Here is a 22,920-nt window from a genome sequence, read left to right as displayed (position 1 = left end):
ATTTCTGTCAAAATTACACATGAAGTTAAGCAGTACAAGCAATTTATTTAAACACTAGTCATTGTAGAAAAATTCAAAACCATATGCTCTTTTAGCAGTTTTTCACAAATGCATTTGACCCATGACTTGGCTAGACATACAAGCTTCATAATTTACTCTAAATTTCAAATCCCCTTGACGTTTAAATAAAAGATCTTCATTAATGAGGTTTACATGAATGAAAACTTTAGAAGCTGATATCGGTTAGCGCGCGGCTTCGAAAACCGTCTGTGCAATCGCTCTAATTTTCAAATGACTGACTTTGCTAATCATTTCAAGAGAAAGTTCCACTGAGAACAAATTATCATCATTTGCATTCTGTGATTTGCAAAAGCAACGGTGCAGTCACTTTGAAACAAACTTTGGTAAATAGCTCGCCTGAAAGAGAATTTCTGTAACTAACCCTGGAAAACTGGAACTTTTTTTTCCCCTGATGCCTTGGGAACGCGTTATTTTTCGATACCCTCTTCTTCTCCCCCAGTGTTACGAGTTTTCCTAACACCTTGATAATTTCGTCCTCAGGGGCTAAGGGGGGGGGGGGTTATGTGGAATGTTCCAAAACCTCTATCAAAATTCAGCCAGTAAGCGTCCCTAAATCTGACTGAAAGTCATAGTCCCAGCCCTCCTAAGCACTGCTTCTTAGCCGGGTGGCATTTGCCTTCGTGTTCAACTCCATCCACCCAATCTCATACGGAAAATCCCCTGGGGCTCCTGAAGGTGTCCTCCAGGGAGCCACAGGGTAATGGAGCTGGTTTTGAGCACTGATTTCCAGACTCTGGATTTTTTTTTTTAAGTCTAAATGTAAACAATAAAGCTGACAAGCTTTGTGCAGACTGCTCGGGTCTCTACTCTGCGCCCAAGGCAGCAGCCGCATCTGCCCATTGTGCCTAATTCTTCAGACTTGGCTAATTCGCCCTGCGAAGGGGCTACATGCTTTTGAAAAGGACACGCCAGCTTTTCGCACATGCCACGAAAAATCCTACTTAAACGCATCCAATTGTGAACTCTGCTCTGTGACCAGGCAAGAGGCTGAAAGAAATAAGAAAAGTTCCTGGAACCAAACCGTAAGAAGTTGGGGACCACAAACGCATTTTTCTTTTTATAACCGTGTGTGTGTGTGTGTGTGTGTGTGTGTGTGTGTGTGTGTGTGTAGTGGGACAACAGTTTTCCCCATGATGAAAATATCTTTAGGCAAGAGGAGATACCCAGATGCACACTCCAAACTTGGTTACTTGGTTTTAAATCAGAGAAGCAATTTAATCCACACTCTATGAATCAATCTAACGATGACCGCAGTGCAAATGCATCTTGAGAGATGTTGAACCGCAAATACACCTTACTCATGTGGAATCCGCTGATCTACTATTTAATATTTTTAAAATGAAGGCTATTACCGGGGCGACTGACTTTTCAAAAAACACATCTTCATAGACTTCGGTATGGTGATTGCTTTGTGTGAAATCGTGTTTGGGTGATAATAGGGAAAATCAGGAGCATGTTTACCGCATTTCCGACCTAAGCTCTGGCCGGCCGCCTCCAGACGCTCCTGGTCCTCCCATGCTGAGCAGTGCTTGCAGGGCGACAAACAATCGCTTAGCAACACGAGGTGGGCAATTTGCGTGCATCGCATTTGTTATTCCAATTGCACCGGTCAACAGGAGCCTATTGATTGTCTCGTACGCGTGGTGGACACTTGTGGGTTTCAGCCCGCAAAGGAAGCTCAGCGCTGGCGCAGCGCCCCTGACTGCCTCCCTCGGCTCTCACCTCCCTACCGACTCAGTGGAGCGTTTTGGGATTGAGTGGAAAGCTGGAGCAAGAGGCCCCTTCCCATCGGGATGAGCTCCCCGAAAGCCCACTGCATAACTGGAGCGGAGTGACCCTGGAGTCCCTGTGACTTCTCGCCTTAAAGCCACCACGCACTGCAGGACAGAGCTTTCGCACTTGCATTTCCTCATCTAAGACCCAGCTCCTACAGAGACCCTGCCCTCGGGTGGGGGCGGGGACAGCACACTCCTTTGTCCCAGTGAAAAGTACTAAAAAAGCTCCTAATTCCACCCCAGGCTCCTTGGCAAACGGGGGCAATTGCCCAGCCTCGTTAAACGTTCAGGTCGTAAGGGACCCAATGATTGTTGCCATTGGCTCAAAAACTTGAAAAAAAAAAAAAAAAAAACCAACCCTGAGGCCTGGAGAGGAGGGTTGAATGGCAAGGTGGCAATGTATGGTCTAGAACTCGGAAGCCCCAGACTCACTTGCTCTTACCACGCTCTTCTTCCAGGAATCGGATGGCATAGTGGGAAGGCTACAGAAAAGCAAGGGGGTGAAGCTTAGGGGTTTGCTAAACCAGATTATTAAAGAGAACTCTGTACCCAGCAGAAGGAGGCAAGACTATGCTATGTGTTGCCAGTAAGCAGGGAGGTTGCCTTATTTAAAAATTCGGAGGCACTCTGAGATCTGCCACTGAAGTCTCCGCGTGGTCCTGGTCTCAGCACCTTTGCAGAAACCCACAAGGAACATACCCCCCTTTCCCACTGTGCTTCTGCCCATGCCTGGCTCATCACAGGTATTAAAAGATCCACGCATGCACGCACGCGTGCGCACCGCCGCGGGCGCCTGGCCACAAGCACGAAGGCACCCACAATACCTGCTGAAGTTGTAACATCTAGCTGTGTTCCATCATTTGCCCCGTAAAATTAAACTCGGAAAAGGCTGACTGGGAATATGTGTGCCTGGAATCTACCTAATGATTTTTTAGTCTTTACGAACGAAAAAAAACTGATTTAAAAATAAAGCCTCCATCCCTAGTTAGTACGAGAGGAAGACGTGATGTACTTCTTTATTTCTTTCCCTAGACTTGACCTCTCTGAAGGGAGAGAAGGGTCCCACACTCTTTCCTCTGAGAGCAGAGTTTATTGTGTCAAAAAAAAAATCGAGCGCCTCCCCAAATTGACACCCATCTCTGTCCTACCCTAATCTCCTACAACCACTTCTAAATTGGCTCAGCTCTCAAAGGAGCACATTTCTTAAGGCATGAGTGGGTGAGCGGATGGGCATGATGGGCATGAGGGCGCCGAGGTCCACCCGGGGAGGCCTAGGAGGAGAAGCGCCGCCGCCTAGCTTCTGCGGATCAGCGCCGCGCGCCTCCCGAGTTGTGCGCGCGGGCCGCACCAAACCTCCGCGCAAGCTGTCCTCTGACCGGAAAACAGCAATTGACGAGTACCCTTTTCCCCTCTGCCCCAGAGCCGCCGAGGAGGCAGGCCACATACTTAGCCTGATGGCGGCGACTTCAGACACCCTTGCTGGGGCCCCAGGTTAATTAGGCAGTAAGAAATAGAGAAAAACAGGCGTGAGCTAAAGTCGACCTTCCTTCGGAAAGGCCGAAGTGCCCCGGTACCCCGCGCTAGGCAGTCTCGCCCAGGCCGGGCACTATCCCTTTCCCTGGAGTAGCCGGAGTTGCCTGCGCAAAGGGCCCAGAAAGTAAGGCTCTGCCTTGCGCCGGTGTCAAGGCCCTCGCGTGCCGCTTTCAAGCGGTGCGCACCGTCTCCTACCTTTTCGCAGGGCGCTTGGCCGCCCGCGCTCCGTCGTGGACCGGACGCGCCTCCAGCAGCTCCGGCTGAGGGGGCCGTGACGCGCCGAGGAGCCTGCAAATCACGGTGGCCGCCTGCCGCGAGCAGAGCCGAGCTTCGGTCAGGCCACCGGGGCCCAGGGAGCCCAGCTTGGGCCTGGTGGGGGAAGGACAGCTGCGGGGGTGGGGCGGGGTGGGGAGGAATCTGTCTCAGTCAGGGAGTCAGCAAGTCAAAAGGGGAAAATGCGATTCATTTGCTGGGAAAAGGGACAGAGAATCCTAAAGTCCTATTTTGGGGATTTTGCGTTGAAAACAAAAACAGTTAAGAAAGAAGACACTCTACTTCCGAAAAAAAAAAAGCGCACACACACAAAACCACAAGACCTACTGACACCCACGCAGGAAGCAGTTGGAAGCATCGCTTCTGATTGCTGCCCTGGGTGGCGAATTTTAAACTAGTGGATGAATTTGGGTCTCCGCTGTGTAAGGGCCTAAGGACTACTATGCTATACTAGCTTTCAGACCCAAAGTGACTACAAAGGGAAAAAAAAAGCATATATATATATATATATATATATATATATATATAATTAAGAATCACGGTGCACTTCTTTCGTCGTTTTGTCGTTACAAATTTTGGCGCTTGCCACAACGAGAGTTTTTTTTTTTTTTTGAGGGGAGGGCTTAACCAGTTCCATTCGGGACAGAATGTCAAGATAAAAACCAGAGGTGGTTAGGCGGTCAGTGCACGGGGGCCGAAGGCAAGAGCGGAATTTCAATCTTGCTTGATTGAGGCCACAGCCTCACATGTTCTAAAACAAAACCAATTCCGAAAGGAAAAGGAAAAAGTAGCCTCAAAGTAAAACTAGCCACAATGAATTTGAGTTTCATGCAGAGGAAATCGCACCCAATAAGAGGACCCCAAAACTGAGGGGAAAATGTGGGGGGCGGAGAGGTCGGAGGAGGGAGTTGTTAACTGCGGCCCTACGGCGGAATTAATGAGATTAACCGGCGCAATTAGGACTCCCGCCCAGCTCCGCCGGCCCGCGGCGGGACGGCTGAATGGAAAAGATTAGGTTAATTTCATTAATTTGCAATCCACAATCTCTTTTCAGGTCCCCGTAGCCCCCTTTCCTTGGCACCTCTTCCCCTCCCTCTTTCTTCAAGCCCCCCACCCCACCCCCACCCACCCAAAGGAACAGAAAGGGCCAAATCTGGTTCTGTTTGTCATCTGCATATTACCAGGAACTAAATCCAGGATGACGTCGACTCAGTATAAAACCAACAAGAGGTTCAGCTGGTCTAAGCTCCGTCCTACCCGCGGGTCGAGTTCGGCGAACGCTGCAGCGAGGGGCGGGCGGGCGGGAGGAGGGCGACGAACGCAGGGGGCGGGGAGGGGCGCGGGGCTGCGCGCTCGCCGGCGCTCTCTTTCGGTTTGGTCCTCCACGGGAGGAGCGGGGACCCCCCCCCTACGCCCCCGCCTCACTTGGAGGATTTTTTCCTCGGCGCGTCCCAGCCGCCCCCTGGTCCCGGCGCGGGGCTCGGGGATGCCCGCCAGCATGTTCAGCATCGACAACATCCTGGCCGCCCGGCCGCGCTGCAAGGACTCAGTGCTGCCCGTGGCGCCCAGCGCCGCGGCTCCCGTCGTCTTCCCGGCCCTGCACGGGGACTCGCTCTACGGCGGCGCCGGTGGCGGCGCCTCCTCGGACTATGGCGCCTTCTACCCGCGCCCCGTGGCCCCGGGCGGCGCAGGCCTCCCGGCCGCGGTCGGCGGCTCGCGCCTGGGCTACAGCAACTACTTCTACGGGCAGCTGCACGTGCAGGCGGCTCCCGTGGGCCCGGCCTGCTGCGGGGCCGTGCCGCCGCTGGGCGCCCAGCAGTGCTCTTGCGTCCCGACGCCCCCAGGTAGGGTCGCGCCTGCGCTGGCCTCGGCCTCGCCGGCCCTCCGCGCTCCTTGGCGCCCCGGGACGCGGGTGGGCGGCGGCGTTTGCTTCCCTCACTTACCACCGACTTTTCTCTTGCAAACCTGCCCCCAAGCCCCGTCTTTGGGCGGATCGGGCGCAGGGGGTTGCACACTTGCTGCACACTTTAGGCGAGAGTTAGCAGAAAGTGCAACTGTGCCTGCGTGGGGGAGGCTGGGCTTTTAGGATTCCCCTAACCCGCGTTGGGAGTGTGCGAGTGGACGCGGTAGCAAGGTACGCACCCCCCGCCCCCCGCCGCGTTCCTTGCACCCTGCTTTTCGCGCACCCCCCGGTTCCCCGCACCCGCTGGCAGACGCTTTGAAATCCGAGTGGGTCGCCGGCGGGGCGGGCGTGTGTGCGCGCGCGGCGGCGGCAAGGAAGGCCGCTGACCCCGGACGCCTCCCTCTGTCGCAGGCTACGAGGGCCCCGGCTCCGTGCTGGTGTCCCCCGTGCCGCACCAGATGATGCCCTACATGAACGTGGGCACCCTGTCGCGCACCGAGCTGCAGCTCCTCAACCAGCTGCACTGCCGGCGGAAGCGGCGGCACCGTACCATCTTCACTGACGAGCAGCTCGAAGCGCTGGAGAACCTCTTCCAGGAGACCAAGTACCCAGACGTTGGCACCCGCGAGCAGCTGGCCCGGAAGGTGCATCTCCGCGAGGAGAAGGTGGAGGTAGGCTCAGGACCCCGCCGGGGCGCGCCCTCTCCAGCGAAATAAGCTACCCCACTCCAGCCGGGTATGCTCGGCTCTCCCTGGGTCTCCCGGCTCTTTGGAAACATCCCCGGGGCGGCCCGGAGGCTGCGGGAAGGCGTTTTAGGCCCAGGAAGTTGAAAATACGGAAGCGAGAACGGGACCCCATCTGAGAGCGTGCGCGCCGGGTTCCCCCCGGTTCCCTGGGCGCGCCCGGGGGGTGAGTGGGGGTGCTCGGGCCTGGCGGGGGGCGGGGGCACGCCTTTGATCCTCACCGTTGTTTTGTTCTCCCTGGCGCAACAGGTCTGGTTTAAAAACCGCCGCGCCAAATGGAGGCGGCAGAAGCGGTCCTCTTCGGAGGAGTCGGAAAACGCTGAGAAGTGGAACAAGACGTCGTCGAAGGCGTCGCCCGAGAAGAGGGAAGAGGAAGGTAAAAGCGATTTGGACTCGGACAGCTGACGGCCGCGGGCCGGCCGTGGCCCTTGCCTAAACTCGAAGGACTTGCACACCAGACGATGCTACTTTCTTGCACACGCGCTGCCTTGAGGGAGGAGGGGGGTGGGGGTCGAGGAAGAGGAACTGTAAATAGTGTACCGTCCGAAGGGTGGGCGCCTGGGGTCGGGCCGCCCCAGGGCTTGCAGCCCCGAAGTCCAAGGCCGCCGGCGACTCGCTCCCCACCGTAGTATTTATAGTTAAATTAACGGTGACAGTACAATAAAGTGACGGCGATGTATACGGGCCGCATTCTGTATTTCCTACCCTACCGCCAGCACCATCCGAGGCACCCCCCCCACACACACACAAAAAATGTAGTTAGTCGGTAGCTTCCAAAGGAAAACTGGACAGCTCTGATCTGCTTCCCAAAAAAAGGGGAAAAGACAAAAGAGAGAAAAACAGAAAGTCTGGGTACGATGGTCGCAGGACCGGGTGTCTTGGTTTACACTTCCTGCGGAGGTTTCCGGGCAGGGTGGAGAGGGGCATTGCCGGCTGCCTAGAGGAGGTGTTGTCCCGGAGAGGAAGCAGCCTGGGGTCCTGATCTCCTCGCCCTCGGGGATAGTCAAGACCTTCTCTCTCCTCGATGCCGATAGATAGGGTAGCGGGTAAGAAGGATCCTCTCGAGCTGAGGGATCCCAGGAGCGTCTCCAGAGCCCGTTTAGCCCTTTCAGCCAGCCCTGGAGCTCCCCAGAAATCCCCAGAAGTAAGGCGGCGGGTCCGCGTGGAATTAGGCACGGCTTCTCCCGAGAAACTTTCCTGGATCTCTCCTGGCCGCTCTCGCGGCTCCCTTCCTCCCTGTTCAGTGTTTTTCTCCCACAACCCGGCCGGGAGGCTGGGAGCTGTGCGCCCCAGAGCTCAGTGGGGACTCCGCCGCGCGGCCCTTCGCGCTTCCCAATGGGAGTTTGGGACGACTCTATGTTCCTAGCCTCAGTTGGTCACAGACTACTGGGCTCAAGATGAGCCTCTGACTTTCTCTGCCGGCTGTCTTGGGTCTACGCCATGGGGCCAGAAAAGGAAAAGCCCGCGAGTGGCTGGAGCCGGCGCTGGTCAGCAGCTTGGGAAGGCCTAGAGAAGCTTGCTGGTACCAGGGAGGCGCTAGGGATGAAGATGAGAGCCTGCCTTCTGTATGGCTCTCCAGACCACGGGAAGGATGGAGTGGAGGCCGAGGGCCAGCAGGAATAGCTTTTAACGTGTTAAACTTTATTGGTTTTGAGCTAAATGCCTTTTATAGAAAAGGAAGCTAAGGTTCAGAGCGCTTGCCTGCTGCCCAGGAGGTGAGCTTGTCCCTTCTCCTGGGAGGCCTCCAACAAGGTCCCTTCACCGCGAGGCTGTGCGTCCTGGCTGGGAGCACAGCACGTGCAAGAGTTACAATTTTTCTTTTCTTTTCTTTTTTTATTTTACAAGAAGCAGTAGTTTTCCCCAGCTTTTTGGGGGAAGGTTTAAAAGACAGAAGTGACTCCTGGAGCAGGTGAAAGCACTTAGGATATATGGGCTCTCAAGCATCACCTTTCAAATAAAGAGAATCCCTACTATGAAGGGGGGTGGGGGTGGCAGGGAGCAATATGGAGACCAGGTCTGCCTCAAGATTGCCTTGGTTTTTCACCAGACTGTTATTTGTGACTTTGGGCAAATGATGAACCCCTCTGCACCTCACCTTCCATGACTGTGAAATGGGCACAGCAATGGCACCTGCTTCCTGGGGTGTGTGTGTGCATGTGTGTGTGGACATTGGCCACTATCTCATTAAATTATAGGAACAGCTTTTCCAACTACTTTTTTTTTTAATGTGATTATGACTTATAGTGTGTCAAACCTAGCACTTCAAAATTTATGTACGTTATCTCATTTTACCTTCCAAGTATTCTGAGATGGGAAATGTTTTCACCATTTTACAGAGGAGGAAGTTACGGTTCAGAAAAGTTAACTACTTTTAACAACATTCAGCTTGTAAGAAATAAACAGGGGTGTGTGGGGGGATAACTGTCTCCTTGCTCTTATACTATAATGGTAAATGTTCCCTCTAATGCCAGTTCTGGTAAGAAATACTCAGGCTGTCCCATTCATTTCAAATGAATCCTTCAGTGGCCATTATTGTACCTCCTTAGACATCAGACTCCCAGGGGGAGCACCCTGCCTGTGCAGAAGCCCTTCAGTGTTCCCAGATGCTGTTCCCAGATGCTGTTCCCTGCCTTATTTGGAGAGGGAGGAGCCCTGCTTTTCACCCTTCCTCCAATACTCCCTTAGTCTAGAACATTTGGAAACACAGCAGAAACAGGCAGTATCATTCCACCCTGAGAAATCTGACATCTCCAGAACCCTATAATCACCTGTCTTTTTCCATGACTTGTCCTCGGCCTTCTTATAAATGGGATCTTTTCATTAAAAAGAAAATTATATTTGTCTAGTCTGGAGAAGTGTTCACAACAAGTAACAGCAGGGGGTTGGAGGGAAGCGTGAAGTTCTCAGATACACCTCCCCCAGGAGCACTTGGCGAAAAGCCACAGCTAGTGGGGTGCGCAAGGAGGGGGCAGGGTGGGGAGCCAGAGAGCTGTTCCCAGCTTGGCTGGGGCAGGGCCAGGATGGCAAGAGAGAGCTACATGTCCAGGTCTTCATGCAAGAGGACCCTGCAAAACACTTTAGTACTGTCCCAGCTCTGGAAATAACACATATCTGGAGTGAAGAGGCAAATGTCAGGATGGTCTAATTACAGTCCTGCCACCTCCTTCTGCATTCCCTGGACAGCGATGGGCCTCAGACCTTTGCCTTAGCCTGCTGTCGGGGTCAGGGAGGGCCACACAGTGTCTCAGAGTGGAAGGCCTTCAAGAGCTGTCTTTGGACTTTGCCATTGTCTAGGGTGGAAATTCAGATCCCTGTATTAGAAAAGTGATGTGTATGTATTGAGGTGGGCAGGAGGTAAACCAGGTGATGCCAAAGTGGTTCCCAGTCCACACAGCACATCTTCAGTTGAAGGTGTTCTCTCCATTTCACAGTTGAGCAAACTGAGGCACAAAAGGCCAGGGTAAGAACTGCCACCTGCAAGGGCCAGGGCTCTTTTCTGGGCTGTTCTTTTTGGTGAGAAGCTGCATTTCAGTGAAAGCAGTTGCCCCCAGGGGACACAGGAATTAATCTACTGCAAAGTGCCAGACAGGCTCTTGCAAAGAACAATGACGACCATTTAGAACCCCTAACATAGGTCTGGCGCTTTCCACTGTCAAGCCCTTCTACATACGTCTCAGGCCCTCAGTAGGTGGGAGTCACAGCCCATTTTGCGGATGGGAAATGGAGGTTCAAAGAGACTAAATGCCTTTCCCTGGACACTTAGTAAAGGGCAGAACAGACCTCAGCAGACCTCTCCCACACCTCTTGGGATTAGTGGCAAGATATGGGGTGATGACTTCTGGTACCCCAAATCACCTGAGCCAAAGAGGATCTTAGCTGTAAAACACCAACCAGTAAGAGACCATGGAGTGGGTGGCGGAAGGTGTGAGGATTCTTAAATTCTGCTTCTGTTTCAGAGAGGGTCCGTCCAGCTTAGCTGTGGGGTGGGGGATGGGGAAGGGCTCAAACAATTGCCTTGCAAACTGTACCCACGGAGAGTATATCTCAATGACAGTTCTTCAATCAAGTTTGCCTTTTACTGACTTTGGAACTTTGAGTTAACATGCTGCGTCTAGTATAAAGGATGTCATTTTAATGGGTGTGCATGAGATCCAAGTTGGCAGATTCCTCTTTCATTTCTCGGCGTATGGGAGAAAACGGGGACTGAGAGGTGGGAGTGACGGGGAGCGCTCTTTCTGAATTTTACAAGGTTTTCAGTAAAGTAATTCAGGCCCCCACCCAAAGAGCCCCTGGATCTGTCACCTCAGGCCCCCCAAATGAACTCTCCTTTGTTCAGTGCACATCCAATTAGTGGGCTCTTTAAGTGAAGCAGATGCGAGCTTTCACCTGTATAAAGATGGAATTCCAGCCCAGGGCAACAAGAAGTGGTGAGTGGACAGCTGGGTGGCTGACCCTTGAGTCACACTGGGCCAAGCCTCCAAGTGGATGGGGCTGTGGGTTCGCCAAGTGACCTGGGACAGGTTCCTTCCTCACCTGCAAAGGTGGCTCCGGTAGAGGATTAGAGATAATGCAAGAACCCAGCAGAGTGTCTGACACATTTATTATTGTGTGTTTTGAAAAACCACCTAAGTAGATTGGAATTAGAAATTCAGGAATGCACCTTGTTTTTAATTGTTGCTGGTTTAGGAGTTTATGCGTGACCACAGGACACAAATTCTAATGAAATTAAATGTGATTGCCCTGGATTTAAGACAAGGAAGTATCTGATAAGGTATAATAGGTTACATTCTGCCCAAGAGCTTTAGGAAAAGGCGACTGACAGCAGAGAAGGGGCGAATTGGGAGTGGATTCAATTTCCAAGTTTTGTGAAATGACCTTGATGTTTTTCAAAAGGAAAACAAAAACCAAACACAGCAACCGGTGCAAAGCTCCTTGAGAATTCTGGGAGAAATGGATCCAGCTGGATCTTTGGGCTGTGGGGGTTTCTCACTTGCTGGGGGTGCGGGGGTGGGGAGGGACATGGGGTATCCCCGAGGTCCATCCTCTGAGTCATGTGACAGCACGGAAGACCTCTGTCATGGTTTTAAATCTGGGTAACATAAAAAGCCATTGTCTTTACCGTCCAAATGACCCACAGAACAAACAGGATGAATTATGGCATGTTGCGGTATTTTCAAGTGGCTCTATAATTTTTGGATTCCAGGAGCCCTCATTTGTTCTCAAGTGTCCAGCCCTGGGAAGCATCAATGAAGAGAGATCTTAAGAATTCCTCTCCCTGCCTCCTCCCCTTAGGCATTCACTCCGCTTATACTTTCTGTTTTCCTAATTTTGAGATCCTCCGGAGTCTGCTGACCAGATCAAGTGGCTGGGTTCAATTGGATGAACTTAGTTTAGCTGGGGGTTTGCACACCCTCCCTTAAGCTGAGCGGATTTATAGAAGCTGTAGTTAGTGAGATAACGTTAGCAGGGATGGACAGTTTTAACGTGTCTGTATCATTTCCTCACTGATTTACTAGCAGCATAATGCTGAGCCCAGGAGAGGCCTTGGCCTGGCTGTGTGATGAGCAGGACTGACCCTGGAGGGGGCCTGCATGGGTAAAGGAGACACCTTCTCCTTGTGGACCTGGGGGAGGCTGAGCATGCTTTCTTGGCGATTGCCATGGCCCCCCACCCCCCTACTCAGAAGTAACACAGGGGAGCTGGTTTAGAGTTGGGAGGAAGGCACAGAAATATCTAAAAAGTAAGAAATATTTGGAGAAAAGACCCGTGTTTTCCAGCAGCCTTCAGTGAGAAACACGGTGTGTCATAGGTGTGGTGTCGGCTGGTGCAATGTCCACAGGCCGCCTACCACACAGTGGCAGCGGTCCCACGAGGCTGCAGGGCTGCCTAGAGGATGAACAGGCTGCCACAGGCATCCTTCCTGGGAGGGGCAGCTTATGGTCTTGGGAGGCCTGTCCCAGCCAGGTAGGAGCTCGGCTGCAGAAATAGCCCTGGGGCCAGCATAGTCTGAATCGAAGCAGCCAGCGTGTGACCAGCCAGCCTCACAGTGACCGTGTCTGTTTTATTTGTGTCCTAAAGACATTCTTGACGTCACCCGGCAAGACCAAGCGCTGCTTCTTCCCAGATGGAGTAGGGCTAATCCTCCTTTGAAAATCCTCAAAGTGCTAACTCTGGGACCAGAAAAATCAAACTGCCCTTCTCCAAGAAACAGGGAGGCCCAGAGCATTTAGAAAGATCCCCCCTCTGTGAAGAAGACTCAGAACTCTGTGAAGTCGGAATCCCAGCTGCTCGTTTCATCTGAAGATGTTCCGACCGAAGGCCAGATGGCTGGGACATTAGGGGATGTGCCTGTTCAACATTGTTTTGTATTTGAGGAATAAATATTTAAATCTGAAACCAAGTGAATCACTTTCTACTCAAGTGGGCAGGGATGGAAAGGGGTGTGTGTGTGTGTGTGTGAGGATGCCCCCTCCCCCTCCAGCACCCATCCTAACCATAACTGGGCGTGAGTGATCTCTGCCTCACTTGGAACCTTCAAAAAGCTGTCCCGTTCTGCTGGTGCAGGATGTCGGAAGCGGGGTGGCGCTAGCTGTCTCTGTTTCAGGGTTGCCGTTTTTGTTCCGTGTCTGCTTTGGCTGCAAGAAGATTCCTAATGTGCATGTTTTGAAATGGAGACCCCATCCTTTTGTCCTTAGCGTGGTACTAAGGACAACCTGCCCCCTCCCCACTTGGTTTCGTTTCGGTTTCAGCCTGTATAGTAACTGGACTCTGATATAAATGTGAGCAGATGGAAACGAAACCCTTTTCTTGACTACAATTAAAGCTCTGAAAAGATCATAGGTCTTTATGGTTTATTTTTGTCTTTATGGAAGAGGTACCTATGTAGTTGTTTTTTTTTTTTTCTGCTTTTTTGTTTTGTTTCTTTTTGTAAGGGGGGGATATTTCTGTAGTGCTTGGAGGGTGTGGTAAAAAAAATGCGTCTTATGTTTGGGGGAGGATTGACAGTTTCATAATCGTGTCCTTATCTGATCCCTTCTTAGCCTTATGAGGCTGGGTGGAGGTGGCTGCTGTCATCTTGTTATATAAGGACAGCTACCTCGATGGCTTTTGCCACGTCCAGCGCTGTTCTGACTGCCTTATCGCCTGTGTCTTATTTAATCCTGTTCCTGCCTTTGTGAAGTTGACATTATTGTCGCCATTTTGCAGAAAGCGAAGTGACATTGTCCATCAAGTAAGGTTGCATCTGAGACTCCACGTCCAGTGCTGTCTCCACACTGCCAGGCGACCTCCCTTAGGAAGGACCCACCAGGAGGTCTGGGTTCCAGTTTCTCTCTGGTCACCAGCAGGCAGTGTCACCTGTGAACTGCAGCCTCCTCATTTCTGATGTGGGAGGCTAACCAGGTGCTGCAATGCATGAGAATCAGCCGGGGTATTGCAAACACAGATGACTGATACGGTGAATGCATCAGCCCATTAAGACTAGAAGCGCATGAAAAGTATTATTTATTGGAGACTTTCAGCAATGACAGTAAGAAAGATAATGGCCTCCATTCAGTGCGCAAACATGAAAAGTGTGCCCCGTCTGAGCCAGGCACTGGTCCAGGTGCTGAGGATACTGGAAGATCCCGGAGTTCCTGGTATGTGGGGGAGACGTTTAGTCCCAAGCAGACAGGCTGTGATTTCAGAGGTGGATGCTGGGAGGAAAACCAATACTGCTGCAGAGATTCAGGGAGCTGGGGTTGAGGCAAGGTTTGGGATGTTTCACTGTGTGGTCTGAGGTCTGTGTGAAGAGAGGATTCAGTGTCGTCTCAAGTAACTCTTCTAGAAAGCCGGGATGGTTAGGACTTCCCTGGCAGTCCAGTGGTTAAGACTCTACCTGCCAATGCAGAGTACATGGGTTTGATCCCTAGTCTGGGAAGATCTCACATGCTGCAGGGCAACTAAGCCAGTGAGCCACAGCTCCTGAAGCCCAGGCACCCGGGGCCTGTGCTCAGCAAGAAGCCGCCGCAATGAGAAGCGCACCCACCACAACTAGAGAGTAACTCCTGCTTGCCACAACAGGGAAAACCCACACACAGCGATGGAGACCCAGCACAGCCCCCCACCAAAAAAAGAGCTGGGGTGGACAAATCACAACCAGAGGATCAGTCTGGCCCACTGTCTGTTTTGTCAATAAAGTTTTATTGGAACACAGTCATGCCCATTCATTTATGTGTTGCCTACATTTGCTTTCCCCCCAATAATGGCAGAATTGAGCAGCTGCAGTGGACACTGTAGGGCCTGCAGTACTGAAAATACTTACGTCTGGTCTCTCATAGAAAAAGTTTGCTCCTTGTTGGTCTAAAGTTTAGAATTTCAACCAGAAATGGAATCTGCTATTAATAAGGGACAGAGGCAGGGTTTACACCTGTTTGCCTAATGCTTTGTTCTTTTCCTCAGGAGTCTTAGCACAGTGTGAGGCCCGCTGTGATGGGGTGGAGGTGGGATATGAGGCAAGATGTGGAAAAACATAATATGGCACCTGCTGCCTGGGAGCTGCTGTCTTGAGGATGCAATCTGTGCAAGAAATGACTCCAGGGCAATAGAAAAAAAGGATGTAAGGAAGTGCTCTGTTATGTGACTCTGACTTGAAGACCAACAAGAGAGATGACTGCAATCCCAGAAGACTTCCTGGAGGAAGTGGGAATTGCAGGCCAGTTAGTATTGATATTTGGCCAGACTGAGCAGAGGCACAAAGACAGGCAGATATGGCAGCAGTAAGGAGACCACCCTGCTCAGACCAGAGAGGAGGCTGTCACACTCCAGCATTTTCATGTGCAGACTGGCTCCTCCTGCACGCATCCAACCAACTTGCCAGTCCGATTGAGTGCCGGGCCCTGCGCTGCATTGACTCACAAACATGAATGAAGTGGTGTCCGTCCTCAGGCAGGAGAAATAGGCTGATTCAGCAGGAGATGGCCAGTGCTGGGGTGGAAGGTGGGTGGGCAGAGGAGGGGTCCTATAAGGCTTTTGGTGGTGGATGGCTGGAGCTGTCTGGTTGGAGGCACCTGGTGATTTGCAGTGGGACAGGGTGGGGGTGTTTCAGGAGAGGAAGCAGCCTGACCAAAGGCTTGGAGGGGAGTAGGCAGGGTGCCACCAGCGATAGCACTTGACTGGGCAGAGCAAGGAATGAATGGAGTCCACAGTCCAGCACCATGTCATGTTCAGTTCACAACTTAAGGCCCCACCCCTCCCCACCTGCAGAACAGGCTTCTTCCCACTCCCAGATGTCGGGAGAGAGTCAAGGAGATGACCAGGGTTCTGCAAACACAGCATTCACGTCCACCATCAGCCACAGGCTTTCTGGTCCAGAGACCTCTGCGCGCTACATCTCATCAGCATCTGCTCAGCGTCCTCTCCACCCACTCTCATGGAAGGAGAGGAAAAACATCTCACTCAGGGCCTTCTGCAAAGATTTTTTTTTTAGATTGGGTTTTAAAATACAGTGATTTGTGGCTAATAGTCCAGTTCATCAAAGTGATTTTTCCAGATGCTGTAATTCTTGGGCTGCTGACCCATCAAGGCTGCCCCTACTCCCATCCCTGAGCTCCTAGTCCCTCTCTGACCATAGATTCCAATCCTCATCCCTGGGCACTGGCCCAGGCCTGAGTGCGGCAGCTTCCCGTTTCTAGAAGCCCCTTCACAGCTATTCACTCCCTGGCTTTACAGCAACCAAGGGAGGTGGGCATGGCAGGGGTTGTTCTTCCCATGTGACAGAGGAAGGGATTACCAGGCCTCGGGCAAGTGCTCCTGAGGACGGGCAGGAGCCACATCCTCTTTTGGACTCGGCAACCAGGCAGAGAGGGTGGGGCCGCCCCCAGAACAAAGCCAGAGGATGGTTGGCAAGGATTTCCCAACCCCTGCCCTGTTGCTCTTTCTGGGGGATGGAGGGCAGCTCTCAGGCCCGAGAAACGGGGCTGGGCACGGGGTGATGAAGGTCAGGAGCATGTCTACACCTGGGTCCTGTGAGCTGGGCCCTGGCAGTGCCCATCCCACTCAGCCCTCTTGGTCCCTCTCGTTGCCGACGACTCCAAGTTAGGTGGGACTGAGCCTGGGGGTGGGAGGAATGGGAGAGAACTGGGTCGGCCTCTGCCACCTCCTGGTTTGGTGACCCTTGGCCACCACACTCAACCCCTGGGTCTCAGTGTCCCCGTCTGTTAGGGAGAGCCACTCATCCTGCCTGTCCACCTGCCAGGCTTGTCAAGAGGCCCACACGGTGTGATGGACGTGAACCTGCTGGGTGACATTGCCTTGATCACTTGTTGATCAGTGTCCCTGGCAGCTTGAGGACTTTCTATTCGACCTGGCGGTATTCCTCCCAGCTCCGATGTTCCTTGCCTCTTATTTTTTCGGCCTCTCCCATATCCAGACAGCTTCATGACGTGTCTGGTTTTCACCCGGCCTGTCCCTGGTCTGGCCTGAGATGCGTGGTCCCTGACAACGTGGGCCACAGAGCTAACTATCCCCTGTGGGCCATCTATTAAGAGCTTGTGTCCTCTGGGGAAAGCATAGGGCTTCTAGAAGCATTTGGCTTCCTTTTTCCTGTACTGGGTTGAAATGTGTCCCCCCCCCCCCCCCCCACCAGAAAAAAGATACATCCAAGTCCTGACCCTTGAGACCTGTGAATGTGACGTTATTTGGAAAAGGGGCTTTTGTCGATGTAATTAAGATAAAGATCTCGGTATCATCTTGGATTTCGCATGGATCCAAGCCCCATGATAGGTATCCTTATAAGAGAAAGGAGACGAGGATTTGACGTAGGGAAGAAGACACACCAGCAAGAAGGCCACTGAAGCGAGGCAGATCGGGTGATGCTGCCACAAGCCATGGACATCTGCAGCCCCCTGGAGCTGGAGAGGGCAGAGAAGGGATAATCCTCCATACCACCCCCCCCCGCCCCCCGCCCCAGGCCTTTCAAAGCTACCTTGGTCCTGCCAACACATCGGTTTTGGATTTCTAGCTTCCAGAGCTATAAAGGTAATACTCTTCTATTGTTTGAAGTCACCAAGTTTGTGGTAATTATTGCAGCAACCCTAGGAAACGAATATCCTGCTTTGCCCTGAAATGATGTCTCTAAACCCAACTCCTTCTATAGTTATTCATAATGACACGATGACAGGACAGGGACTTATTCTTTCCCACCCCCCAGCTGAAGCATTTCAGTTCTTGTTCATGTTCAGTCATTCAGTTGTGTCTGACTCTTTGCGACTTCAGCAAAGAAGTCTGACTCTTTGTGTCTGACTTCAGCACACCAGGCTTCCCTGTCCTTCACTGTCTCCTGAAGTTCCCTCAAACTCATGTCCATTGAGTCGATGATGCCATCCAACCATCTCATCCTCTGTCACCCCTCTTCTTCTCCCGCCCTCAATTTTCCCAGCATCTGGGTCTTTTCAAATGAGTCAGTTCTTCACATCAGATGGCCAAAGTATTAGAGTGTCAGCTTCAGCATCAGTCCTTCCAATGAATATTCAGGATTGATTTCCTTTAGGATGGACTGGTTGGGTCTCCTTGCAGTTCAAGGGACTCTCAAGAGTCTTCTCCAACCTCACAGTTCAAAAGCATCAATTCTTCAGCGCTCAGCCTTCTTTATGGTCCCAGTCTCACATCCATATATGACCAGTGGAAAAACCATAGCCTTGACTAGACGGACCTTGGTCAGCAAAGCGATGTCTCTGCTTTTTAGTATATTGTCTAGGTTGGTCATGCCTTTTCTTCCAAGGTGCAAGTGTCTTAATTTCATGGCTGCAGTCACTGTCTGCAGTGATTTTGGAGACCAAAAATTAAAATCTGTCACTGTTTACGTTGTTTCCCCATCTATTTGCCATAAAGTGATGGCATCGGATGCCATGATCTTAGTTTTTTGAATGTTGAGTTTTAAGCCAGCTTTTTCACTCTCCTCTTTCACCTTCATCAAGAGACTCTTTCTTTAGTTCCTCTTCGCTTTCTGCCATAAGGGTGGTATCATCTGCATATCTGAGGTTATTGATATTTCTCCTGGCACTCTTGATACCAGCTGGTGCTTCATCCAGTTGGCATTTTGCATGATGTACTCTGCATATAAGTTAAATAAGAGGGTGACGATATACAGCCTTGAAATACTCCTTTCCCAATTTGGAACCAGTCCACTATTCCATGCTTGGTTTTAACTCTCTTTTTTCTTGACCGGCATACAGGTTTCTTAGGAGGCAGGTAAGGTGGTGTAGTGTTCCCATCTCTTTAAGAATTTTGCACAGTTTGTTGTGATCCACAGTCAAAGGCTTTAGTATAGTCAATGAAGCAGAAGTAGATATTTTTCTGGAATTCCCTTGCTTTTTTCTTTGATCCAGCAGATGTTGGCAGTTAGATCTCTGGTTCCTCTGCCTTTTCTAAATCCAGCTTGCACATCTGAAAGTTCTCAGTTCAGGTGCTGTTGAAGCCTAGCTTGAAGGATTTTGAGTATTACCTTGCTAGCATGTGAAATGAGTGCAACTGTGCGGTAGTTTGAACCTTCTTTGGCATTGTCCTTCTTTGGGATTGGAATGAAAACTGACCTTTTTGAGTCCTGTGGCCACTAGTGAGTTTTCCAAATTTGTTGGCATGTTGAGTACAGCACTTTAATAGCATTATCTTTTAGGATTTGAAAGAGCTTAGCTGGAATTCCATCACCTGCACTAGCTTTGTTCGTAATGTTGCTTCCTAAGGCCCACTTGACTTCACCCTCCAGGATGTTTAACTCTAGGTGAGTGATCACACCGTTGTGGTTATCTGGGTCATTCAGTTCAGTTCAGTCGCTCAGTCGTGTCCGACTCTTTGCGACCCCATAAATTGCAGCACGCCAGGCCTCCCTGTCCATCACCATCTCCAGGAGTTCATTCAAACTCACGTCCATCGAGTAGGTGATGCCATCCAGCCATCTCATCCTCTGTCGTCCCCTTCTCCTCCTGCTTCCAATCCCTCCCATCATCAGAGTCTTTTCCAATGAGTCAACTCTTCGCATGAGCTGGCCAAAGTACTGGAGTTTCAGCTTTAGCATCATTCCTTCCAAAGAAATCCCAGGGTTGATCTCCTTTAGAATGGACTGGTTGGATCTCCTTGCAGTCCAAGGGACTCTCAAGAGTCCTCTCCAACACCACAGCTCAAAAGCATCAATTCTTCAGTGCTCAGCTTTCTTCACAGTCCAACTCTCACATCCATACATGACCACTGGAAAAACCATAGCCTTGACTAGATGGACCTTTGTTGGCAAAGTAATGTCTCTGCTTTTCAATCATTAAGACCTTTTTAATATAGTTCTTCTGTGTATTCTTGCCACCTCTTCTTAATCTCTTCTGCTTCTGTTAGTTCCATACTGTTTCTGTCCTTTATTGTGCCCATCTTTGCATGAAATCTTCCCTTGGCATCTCTAAGTTTCTTCAAGCTTTTCAGTGTTTCACTTAGTTTTAGGAACTGTGAGAAGACAGCAAGCAAAACTCTGGGCACTCCTTGAAGTTAAGAAATTTTCGTTGCTGTTCTTCTGAAAACATTACAGGATGACATTAGAAGGAAATGCTTTGAAGCTCGGGGGATCGAGTGTGTGACTGCCAAGAAAGAAGCAGAAAAGCCAGTACCCAGTTGATCAGGCTGGTCCGGCCCCCAGATGTGCCTCTGAGCATCCATCCATGCTGTTCCCTCCATCAAGGATTCTTCTTTTCCCTATGATGCTGCCTTTGGAAAATTCTATCATCTTCCAGAAGCTCTCAGGAGACAGTCATATGAGCAGGGAAATAAACACTGGCCCCAGACTCAGAGCCTCACTGTAGCAAGAGAATGTGACCAGGCTCTTTGGAGGCTCAGCATCCTGGTCCCGTGTGTGAGCTTAGATTAGACTCCCACCTCTCTGAGCTTTGGTTTCCCCTTCTCTCAATTCAATCCAGTTCAACAGGTATTTATTTAGCATCTAATGTATATCAAGGAGGGTGCTTGCTGGTGGAGATTAAAGAGCATGCAAGCTAGTTATGTAGTTATTGCTTCTAATATCAGGGCACAGAGATGAGTGTAGAATGAGTGGGTGAATGAGGGAATAACTGAGTGCCTGCCTTTCACCACTGGCTTGTGGTTGTTCTCGCCGGGCCCTGCTGTGTGGTGGAGCCACCTGCGTGGACGTTAGCCTTTCCTTCCACTTTCCTGTGCTGGAGGCAGCACCAAATGCCGAGTGAGGAGCAGACTGACCAGAAGCAGCTACAAACACCACAGAATTGGGACTGTTGCTGAATGATTGGGCTCATGCAATGAGACCAGGAGTTTGGGTCTTCGCAGGTCATCAGGGTACCCAAGGGTGTTATGATCATCCTTTCTAGACTCTTGAATGTTCAGCGAGATAAAATCCCCCTTCTCCCAGTCTCAGAGAACTGCCACTTCTTTGTGCTGGGGTGTGTTACATCAACTGTTTGCAGTCATCATGCCGTGGGCTGGGGCTCACAGAGTATCTTGCTGCTGTTCCCTACAGATCCGACTCAATGTCCCACTGACTTTGACGTTGGACTGACTTATTTCTCATTCTGGCACAGCCAGGTGTGAGCTTTATGACTTGGGCAAGTCGCCTCGCCTTTCTGAGCTTCGTTTTCTTCATGTGGAAGGAAAGAATGGATGTCATACACTTGAACCAGGGTCTACAAGGAGCAAATCCTCAAGAAATGGGAGCTGTTGTCATCAGGCACTTTGTGCTATGACATAGGCACTTTGTGTTATTTGCTACTTCTGATCTCACTGGTCCGTGGATCTAAGATTAGGGATTGAACTGGTTGGGGACAGGGAAGCATACCGGCTTTCTGTGGCTGTTGTAACACATTTCTGTAAATGTGGTGGCTTAAAACAACAGAGATTAATTCTCTCGTGCTTCTGGAGGCCACAATTCTGAAGACAAGGCGCTGCAGGGACTCTGAAGGCTCTTGGAGAGGCTCTGTTGCCTGCCTCTGCCAGCTCCCAGTGGCTCCAGCCAGTCCTTGGTTTGTGGCTGCATTAACCCCAATCTTGTCTCCATTTTCACAGGGCCACCTCCCCCATATCTCTCTCTGTGTTAGATCTTTTTCTGCTTGTCTTATATTTAAAGGACACTTGTCATTAGTTTTATTCTTTTTAAAATATTTGTATTTATTTATTTGGCTGCATTATGCAGGTGCAGCGCATAGCATCCAGGAACTGCAATCTTACGCGCGGCATGTGGGATCTAGTTCCCTGACCAGGGATTGAACCCAGGTCCCCTGCGTTATGAGTTCAAGGTCTTAGCCACGGTACCACCAGAGAAGTCCTCATTTGTCATTAGTTAGAGGCCACCTGAAATCCAGGGTGATTCCATCTTTAAATTCTCAACTTAATTATATCTACAAAGACCCTTTCAAATTAGATCATATTTACAAGTTCTCAGGATTAGGGCATGGACATATCTTTGGGAGAGCCACCACTGAACCCACTCCTGGAGGGAAGGAAAAGGAAGGATTGCTGTGAACCCACTTCTCCTACTTCCACATCATTCTGAGGTCTGCAGCAGACCTCTTGCCCTGGCACTCGCTGTCCAGTCATGCTGAGGCTCACTTACATGTGCCTGTGATGCTCTGGGGTGGGGCCTGAGTGCTGTCCCTGCAGGTTCCAGGGAGATGAAAACCCTGGAGGCAGCAAGTGACAGATGGGGCTCAAGACGCCCTGTTTTGGTCCCCATAACAAAATATCATGGACTGGGTAGATTAAAGAATATAAATTTATTCATTCCAGATCTGGAGTTTGGAGGTCCAAGATTAAGGTGCTGGCAGGGTTAGTTTTCTTGGCTTGCAACTAGTCATGTCCTCTCCTTGTCCTCACATAGCCTTTCCTCTGTGTGCAGACCCTCCTGGTGTCTCTTCTTCTGCCTATGAGGATGCTAATCCTATCAGATCAGGGCCACACCCTTATGACCTCATTTAACCTTTACTACCTCCTTAAAGGCCCTTTCTCTGGATACAGTCACACACCTAGGATTAGGGCTCCAACACTGAATTTGAGGGGATACAATTCAGTCCATACCACCTCTTTGATTAGCTTCATCAATGGGACCAACATTTTGACCAATCTGGCCTATTGGATGTTGGATTTCCTAGGTTACACATGAATTTTCCCAGTTTTTTTTTTTTCTCCTTAATGTTGGAGTATTATTTAATATATTTTAAAATATTTTTAAATATTTTTTAAAATATTGGAGTATGATGGCTTAGTGGTAAAGAATTCGCCTGCCAATGCAGGAGATATGGGTTTGATCCCTGGATCGGAAAGATCCCCTGGAGAAGGAAATGGAAACCCACTTCAGTATTTTTGCCTGGGAAATTCCATGGACAGAGGAATTCTGGGGTCACAGAGTCAGATACGACTTAGCAACTAAACAATAGCCATATGGTTGATTTGCCATGTGTTAGTTTCAGGTATACAGCAAAATGATTTAGTTGTACATATTTATGTATCTTCCCGTATTATTAATCAATACTGCCCTTCGGAACTTCTGCCGTCTGTAACATTTCATGAAGATCTTCGCGAGTTTCTGCTTAATAACATCCTAGTAACAGTCCCACACACTGAACACTGAAAGCAG

At 50.6% G+C, this 22,920-nt stretch overlaps 1 protein-coding gene across 1 annotated transcript; it reads left to right on the top strand.

Moving 5' to 3' along the window:
- The first annotated feature begins 5,148 nt into the window (after positions 1 to 5,148).
- Positions 5,149 to 6,713, top strand: GSC (goosecoid homeobox). The gene is made up of 3 exons (XM_052660030.1): positions 5,149 to 5,506; positions 5,977 to 6,236; positions 6,558 to 6,713. The coding sequence occupies exons 1-3, from the start codon at positions 5,149 to 5,151 to the stop codon at positions 6,711 to 6,713; spliced, it is 774 nt and encodes a 257-aa protein (XP_052515990.1).
- The last annotated feature ends 16,207 nt before the right edge of the window (positions 6,714 to 22,920 follow it).

This window comes from Budorcas taxicolor, chromosome 21 (genome assembly GCF_023091745.1).
Source record: "Budorcas taxicolor isolate Tak-1 chromosome 21, Takin1.1, whole genome shotgun sequence".
In the NCBI taxonomy this organism is placed as follows: domain Eukaryota; kingdom Metazoa; phylum Chordata; class Mammalia; order Artiodactyla; family Bovidae; genus Budorcas; species Budorcas taxicolor.
This window is presented reverse-complemented; position numbering and strand designations above follow the sequence as displayed.